This window comes from Rosa chinensis, chromosome 5 (assembly GCF_002994745.2).
Source record: "Rosa chinensis cultivar Old Blush chromosome 5, RchiOBHm-V2, whole genome shotgun sequence".
Taxonomy (NCBI): Eukaryota; Viridiplantae; Streptophyta; class Magnoliopsida; order Rosales; family Rosaceae; genus Rosa; species Rosa chinensis.
The window spans coordinates 53,578,611-53,586,707 of NC_037092.1; the positions used below are offsets into that span (position 1 = coordinate 53,578,611).

Sequence of the window (8,097 nt, forward strand, 5' to 3'; positions counted from 1 at the left end):
TAGTAGCCTGCACTTTGATTTGGTATATTTGGACCACTAGGAATCTGCTGCGCTTTGAGGACATCACATTCAATTTAATGCATGCCCAACGTCAGCTTTTGGGACTTTTCAGAGAATCTGCAACTCTTTCTTTTCCTCCCAAACGAATGCATTCTTCTGTGACTATTTTCTCGGTACTTGGAGTTTCTCAGCTGTCAGCTAATGCTATTAGCTTCATTCCTGTGTTTTGGCGTCCTCCTCCAGCAGGATGGATTAAAGTTAACACTGATGGTTCTCTCAAGAACAATGGTAATGCAGGGTGCGGTGGTGTCTTTCGCGATTCAGGAGGATCATTTTTAGGGGCTTTTGCCTCTTCTATATCCTTTGCTAGTTCTATTGCCGCTGAAATTCTTGCAGTCATTGAGGCTATACAATTAGCTTCGACACGGCACTGGAACCATCTTTGGTTGGAGACAGACTCTACTCATGTGGTTCGTTTGTTAAACTCATTGCTGGATGTTCCATGGTTCTTACGAATTCCTTGGGCTAATTGTTTGTTATTGCTTAAACAAATGAATCTGAAGGTTTCCCATATTTATAGAGAGGGAAATAGCTTAGCTGATGCCTTTGCTGACTTTGGAGCAACTCATGTTTCAAAGCACTGGTGGTCTGAGGTACCTGATTTTGCTTCAGAACGATTTCGCCGTGATCTTTCTAGGCTTCCCTTCTTTCGGCAAGTTTAGTTTTTTTTTTTTTGAGAAAGATTTTGGCCTAGTCCCTCTTTCTCTTTTGTATTTTTTCTCTTTCATTCAATAAAATTTCGAGTAAGGGGACAGATTACTCCCTTATCTCGCTTCCCAAAAAAATATATATATATTGTTGCTCATAAAATAGTTAGTTATATTGTCCAAATACTTTCTTTTAGTTTAGAGAATGACACTCTTGGCTCATAAATTGTTTAAAACGTGATCGGCCCCCGAAAAATTTTCTCGTTACACGTTGATGCTTGACCAAAACTCCGGTACAGAGCCGATGACTAATTAATGGAGAGAAAAAGACAAGGCACAGTGCCACACCGACCAAGGAAGACGTGATAAAGGGTCTGTCTGCAAGCCATGACTCACCATGCAAAGGTAAACAGCATGACACCTAAGGACAGGATCAATATCAGAACCGATGGGTTCTTGGCTGATAGAGCGCAACAAGAAATGGTGATTTTTAACCTCCATTGGTCATATTAACGATGGACACTTGGCTCCCATCTAAAGACATTTTCAAGGATTCGTTGCAAATAATTGCAGCTTTTACCATGCGATCGCCTCATTCGGTTTTTGGAGCAATCCACTACCACAAAAAGAAGCTTTTTGTGCGCATTGCTGGGATCCACAATAAGTGGTTACATGGCACATCTTGACCAGAAACAGCCAGTGCTGGATGATGACAATTGACAAGAATATAATGTTTTACTGCAGTAAACTTTTTTATTTATGGTTGAAAATTTTGGGTTATTTTTCTGTTTTATTTTTAGCGATTTTAACCGGTCTGTTTATAGCATTGGAGGTTGGTAAGAATTAATGGCTGCTTCTCTCTCTCTCTGTTTCTCTTGTATACTAAATGTCTGTCAAAGGTTGTGAATGGATGGTATCATACTGCTGTGAATGTCCTTGTCAAAGTGGAAAAAGAAAGGGAAGCTTTTTCCTGAGGTTTAAAAGCTGGAGAGAATAAAGTCTGGCTCTTTAAATTTGAAGTTTCATCAAAGCCAAATTCCATACTGGGTATTCTTCTTCACATGACATATAGAGATGCTTTCATGTTGGTGATCAAGGTGAGGGACCCTTTGCTTTTCTCTCCTGTACTTTGGCTTTCATGAATGGTTTTGATCGTGCAAACCTGAAATGTCTGAGTTTTAGTTCTGAGATATCTTATGATCGTCTGGTTGGAGCTTAGTTTTTCTTGTGGACTAAAGTGGCCTAGCTTTGTTTGGTGTTGAGGTTTCTAAACTGGTCTATGTATGAACCTTGTATATAATTCAGGGATTTCCTTTATCTGTGGAACTCTTAATTGAAAGACTTTATTTTGATATATGGTTTGCTTTGGATCTCCAAGGTTTTAGAAAATGAGAGCAAGAATGTAATGATTCTTATCTACCAATATATATTTACATGTTCAAGGGCTAATTGGAATTAGTTTTCAATTCATGCATTCTGTTTCGTCATATTAGGTACTTTATTAATAATGTTTCTTAAGTTGAATATAATGAATTTAAAAGCAATGAAGCATACTGTCATTAAATGTAATCTGCAGGGTCTGGAGCAGAGTTTGGTGAATTCATAATTCTGCCCGTTAATGCAACTTGTTTTGTAACCATCCCAGCGAGGAAAGCAACTCAGTGATTCCGGATTCAAACTGATGGCTGAAGAAAGTGAATCATATTCCTATGAAAACAGAAAGAATACTCCTATCTTGATTTTCTTTAAGGATCTCCGGTACTATTTTGACTTTATGAATTTTACTTTTCTTTTCCTCTTGTTAAAAGGCTTTCATGCTTTCAGTTGGCCAGAATAAAAAAGAAGACTTTCATGTATTTGCTACAAAACAATGAAAAGTATTCTCTAACAACATAGCCTTTACTCTCATTGATATATGGATGTTCTTCAGCCTTTCATACCTCTGCACTCTCTGTTTCCAATATGCCATTAATTGCTTACTGATCAAAAACCGAATATGTCTAGGATCTAATATTGCTTGGATTCTTTGTGCTATGATGGCCAGATATGTTTTTAAGTTGGACAAACTCGGTTTAGAAATAGCGTCGATTGCATTGCCTGCAGCACTGGCTTTGACAGCTGATCCAATCGCATCTCTAATCGACACAGCATTCATTGGACAAATAGGTACCTTTTTTTTCATATGCCCTTCCATATCAAACAAGTTTTAAATCTTATTTGCTACTATTCTGCTGCTTGGTCGCAAATGCCTGATTTGATTGCAAAATATAGAATATTCTTTCTTATCAATCCAGAGGAGAACCAAAAGATCACAATTAAGGCCCGTCACTAATGTGAACCAAGGAGTAGTTCTGGTGCATCACTTGTGCTGGAAATATTAGTGCATGTTTGTGCACTAGCTTGCCATTGTTGCTGTAACAGATTTGCTGCTAAAAATATGGCCTCTCAGAATAAATTATAAACTTGGTATAAATCACAGGAACATGGTTTCTACTGGAGAAGCCATAATCAAATATATGGCCAGCATAACATCATGGCTATCATGCAAGCATATGCTTGGATTTTGATATTTATCTATTAAGCAATTACTACCTGTAAAATAAGTCTTCCATACAAAGATCCACAAGAAAACAAAAAACTACAAAAACTGCTCTAATTCTGTGAACTCTGTCAATGCCATCTATCAATAGATTTAAGTCAAAGACAAGACTCATCAAGATAATGACACAAACATCTAATGCATATGCAATTGCGTTGTTCTTCAGAATAGACATTGACACCACATCCAGATGCACCACTCTTGCTGCTTCAGTTAACTCTTAAGTTATCAAAATTTAGTTTGAGCGAATCACTAGCTTCAGCTTTAAAAATCTGAGTGTGAATGTGAACTGATAATATGTCGATGAATAGAAGTCGAAGCCTGTTGATCAGATGATGATTCAGCCAATGATCAAAAGCTGAAATGGTGGAGTAACTTGGAAGTTGATGGAGCAGCTAGCAAATTGTGATTATATATACTGTTATGGCTCAGTTTCAAGTCAAGCAGCTCCCAGAAGATAGACCTGATCGAAACAAATGGTCTTGGTTACCCTACCTTCATTGAAAAAGAATAACAATCATAGGATGACTAGAGGGTGATTGAGGCTCCAAATTCAATTGCATAATTGAAGACTCAACATACTATATTCCATCAGAAGAGGGACACTCGGAACAGAACCTAAAAGCATTGCTCATAGAGGATACAAATTGGTGGATGTATTAAAATTCAAATTAGCCATAAACCTTGCTTTAAGTTCCATATATATATATATATATATATATATATATATATATATATATATTTCAATCATATCCTATAAGTTTCTATCTCATCCACAATCTCCCTCCGGCATGAGCAATGCTTTCATTTGGCCAAAAGCATAGCTTACAGGAAGCATCACTAGAGCCTGGTTCATATTTGTAGATCTATTCATAACCAGACTGACCTTAATTTTTAGCTCCTATATACTTGAATGACAAGTTGCAGCCTAGGATTTGTATCTATGTTAACCTTCCAAAATAAATTTTCACTTCCAAGCAGTTAGGTTAGACTGAAGTATATCAATGATCTTTTATCAACCAGGTTGTGTTAATGTTTAAAGGTTCAGTGGAGCTTGCTGCTGTAGGAGTATCAATTGCTTTGTTCAATCAAGTATCAAGAATCGCAATATTTCCACTTGTTAGTGTCACAACCTCTTTTGTTGCTGAAGAAGACACTATTGGTAGAGCGAGACCTGAAGAAAATGAGAACAGTCACCTGGAAACATGTTCACCAACGAATGGGGAAACTAAACAGTTGTTACCAGAAACTGGTATAGAATGCATCCTCCTTTTCTATAGATATAATCTGTATGCATTTGTATTATTTTCTTTTACTAAGCATCTAAATACTTATTACATGAGTGTTTCCGTCTGTTCCTGTTTCTTTGTCAGATACTGGTAAGAATGCATACAACTCAAAACCGGTTGATGTAAGCTTCGATATAGTTGCAACCGGTCATAAAAAAAGGTATATCCCATCAGCATCATCAGCAATGGTTATTGGCGGCATTCTTGGATTTATTCAAGCCATATTCCTCATATCTGGAGCAAAACCTCTATTGAACTTCATGGGAGTCAGCTCTGTAAGTTCTTTTTGCCAAGATAACAAAATTGCTCTAGAATTTATTAGATGTAAACGTAATGTTGAGTTAATCTTTTCTTTTACTAAGTCCTAAATATGTCACTATAAAAATCACTATAAAACTATAACAGAAAGAAGCTGTTGTTTGTTCAGGATTCCCCAATGCTCAAGACAGCACAACAGTACTTGATGTTGAGGTCGCTCGGTGCCCCTGCGGTTCTTCTTTCACTGGCTATGCAAGGAGTCTTCCGTGGGTTCAAGGATACAAAAACTCCTTTATTTGCCACTGGTATGCCATAGTAGAGTTTTACTTTAGCTTATTACTTGATCTTTTGTACTTTAGCTTATCACATGCTCCTGGTTGTTCTAATTCATGAACTGTCTGTTTCAATATAGTGGTCGGAGATGCAACAAATATAATTTTAGATCCAATATTTATATTCGTTTTTCATCTCGGTGTGAATGGTGCAGCTATTGCCCATGTTATATCTCAGTAAGTTTTATTAAAATTAAGCTCCATTACTATGTCTGTTTTGTTTCTTGACTTTTCTAGAATGATATATTTTGTGTCACCTTGCTTCTAATTGCTAAAATGGTCATTCTAGGTACTTAATGTCAGTCATCCTCTTTTGGAGATTAATAGCTCAAGTTGATCTCTTACCCCCAAGTGTTGAACATCTCCAATTTGGTCGATTTCTTAAAAATGGTGAGGATTCAATTCCCAAGTAAACAGTGGTGACTGGAAAAATAGAGAGATAACAATTTATTTTCCTTTCCCTAAATTTCAGTAGTTGATATTTCCAGAAGATAGCATTACATATTTGAAACTCCTCCTTTGTTCATGACTCCAGGTTTTCTATTATTGATGAGGGTCATTGCGGTTACATTCTGCGTGACCCTGGCTGCATCATTGGCTGCACGCCAGGGACCAACATCCATGGCTGCATTTCAGGTCTGCTTGCAAGTTTGGTTGGCAACATCTCTTCTAGCTGACGGACTGGCTGTTGCAGGACAGGTTAGAAATTAAAACATTATTTCTTTAATGAATGAAACTACTGCAATGATAATTTCTTGTTAGTTTTGAAAATATGAAAATCATCAAAGCACATTGTGAATGAGTTAATTCTCCTTAATTTTCTCATAAAGCTAATTTGAACTTTGTCACTGCTGAATCATGAAATCACTTTCAGAAAACTGAACACAGAGTAGTGAAATACTAATGTGGTCAGTAGACATACTGATCGACATATAGCTACAGAGCGATTGTGATTCACATTAGACATAATATATATTACGAAACTAAAGAGCTCTAATCCTGATTATGGTTTTGTTTAGAAATCCAAGGGAAGAACTTAGTTTTACATCCCTAGTTGATAAGTGTATGTTTATCTGCAACTATCTCAATGTTTCAGTTTCTTGTTTTATGGACTGACTAGGTAGTACTTGATTCATATATACTTTCAGGCAATACTTGCAAGTGCATTTGCAAAGAATGATTATGACAAAGCTGCAGCCGCTGCATCCCGAGTGTTGCAGGTTCTTAATAATGCTACAGATATATTTAAGTTATACCAAATGAGATATCATTTTCTAAAATTCCATAGATACATTTTAACTGCAGTTAGGATTGGTTTTGGGGTTGGTGCTTGCATTCATGCTCGGAGTGGGGTTGCAGTATGGAGCAAGGTTATTTACAAAAGATGTCAATGTCCTGCATCTTATTGGCATAGGCATACCAGTAAGTCTTTTTGTATTAAACAGACAAAATATTTCTGATTATATATCTTCGATCCCAAATGACATTATTAGTTAACTGGCTTCCGATTATACCAGTTTGTTGCTGCCACTCAACCCATCAATGCCTTGGCATTTGTTTTTGACGGCGTCAACTTTGGAGGCTCTGATTTTGCCTATGCAGCATTTTCTATGGCAAGTCTTCTGCCCTCTTTCTTGCACTACAATTTATGATGTGCACTCATCTATTTTCAAAGTCTTAATCTACTAGCATATAATTGGATATTGTTTATAAAAAAAAAATTGAGGTGAGGCACTTACGGATCATTGTTTCTGGGTACTAAATAGCATAATGTGTTCAATGTTCAAACAAAAAGAAACTAAAATGTGCTTTGATGTCACCAACATGTTTGTTTTTTAAGCTAAAAGACACTAGAGTCAGTTCATAAATTTGGAAAATTAAGTTGATGGTCATCATCCTTCTGTCTAGGTTCTGGTGGCTATTATCAGCATCCTATTCCTGTTTATTCTCTCCTACACAAATGGATTCATTGGCATCTGGGTTGCTTTGTCCATCTATATGAGTCTTCGTGCGTTTGCTGGATTTTGGAGGTACATTTTAAAAATTGTTCTATGCATGCACACAAAATATTGAGCTCTAGCCTGACTTGATTTACTATGCAAATGCAGGATAGGGACAGGAACAGGACCTTGGCAATTCCTCAGGACCTAAGTGACCCTTAATTTACTTGAGGCTTCAATAATCAATAGTTTATGTTTGATTCAGTAGTTGCAGAATCCCATAGACTTGAAATTTTTATCTTGAAATATTTATAGAAAGCTCAATTAGAGTACTTACATTACCAAAAAGTAGCAATCAATAACCATGTTATTCATCTTAATAAGCTAAAATGACTAACGGGTCCGGTTAAAGCACACAATACATGCGCGATCGTTCAGCCATCAATACAAAATACATGGAGACATCTTCCCTTTACAGAAAGTACATATTGATGCCCTGAACCCATAATTTCAAATATTGACCCGCTCCACAGAGTTATATTACAAAACTTACGAATTAAATTGTCATCGCAAAATAAAACATAAATGCTCCTCAGAGCCTACTACATAGCGGAAGTCATAACAATAGCAAAGCCAACAAAATTTGCTTCATACTCGTTTAGCTGCCAACAAGCTACCTCAGCTTCAGCCACGATTACCCTGACCTGCAGGATAAACTCCTACACCAATAACATGGTGCACCGGGTTTCCACACAACAAAACCCGGTAAGCTTGTGAAAGCTCGTATGAGTAACTCATGAACATCAATCAACAACTCACACATATCAGTTAAAGGAAACCATGCAACCATGATTCCTTCTAACACTCCATAACCTTTCCATCGAAAGGACAACATAAATCACCGTTGTGACAATGTTCTATTTGCTAACTTAACCATCAAGAAGCAATTCAAGTCTCATCTAGACAATAAAA

At 36.8% G+C, this 8,097-nt stretch overlaps 1 protein-coding gene across 4 annotated transcripts; it reads left to right on the forward strand.

Moving 5' to 3' along the window:
- The first annotated feature begins 1,169 nt into the window (after positions 1 to 1,169).
- Positions 1,170 to 7,473, forward strand: LOC112202110 (protein DETOXIFICATION 42). Of its 4 annotated transcripts, XM_040519713.1 has the most exons (15): positions 1,170 to 1,450; positions 1,607 to 1,804; positions 2,284 to 2,465; positions 2,752 to 2,873; positions 4,349 to 4,558; positions 4,680 to 4,870; positions 5,023 to 5,158; positions 5,266 to 5,362; positions 5,475 to 5,575; positions 5,721 to 5,884; positions 6,334 to 6,405; positions 6,491 to 6,607; positions 6,703 to 6,798; positions 7,094 to 7,215; positions 7,294 to 7,473. In XM_040519713.1, exons 3-15 carry the CDS (start codon positions 2,389 to 2,391, stop codon positions 7,334 to 7,336), a joined length of 1,548 nt encoding a protein of 515 aa, XP_040375647.1. In that variant the 5' UTR covers positions 1,170 to 1,450; positions 1,607 to 1,804; positions 2,284 to 2,388; the 3' UTR covers positions 7,337 to 7,473. The 4 variants fall into 4 exon arrangements, with proteins under 4 accessions (XP_040375647.1, XP_024198792.1, XP_024198793.1 ...); XM_024343024.2 differs by lacking the exon at positions 1,170 to 1,450 and having other exon boundaries at positions 1,514 to 1,804; XM_024343025.2 differs by lacking the exons at positions 1,170 to 1,450; positions 1,607 to 1,804 and adding an exon at positions 1,871 to 1,982.
- Positions 7,474 to 8,097: the final 624 nt, after the last annotated feature.

Coding starts and splice junctions, on each gene's coding strand:
- LOC112202110 (XM_040519713.1), top strand. CDS start 2,389: ATGGCTGAAGAAAGTGAATCATATTCCTATGAAAACAGAAAGAATACT. Junction 6,608..6,702: donor TTATTGGCATAGGCATACCA/GTAAGTCTTTTT, acceptor CGATTATACCAG/TTTGTTGCTGCCACTCAACC. Junction 7,216..7,293: donor GCGTTTGCTGGATTTTGGAG/GTACATTTTAAA, acceptor ATGCAAATGCAG/GATAGGGACAGGAACAGGAC.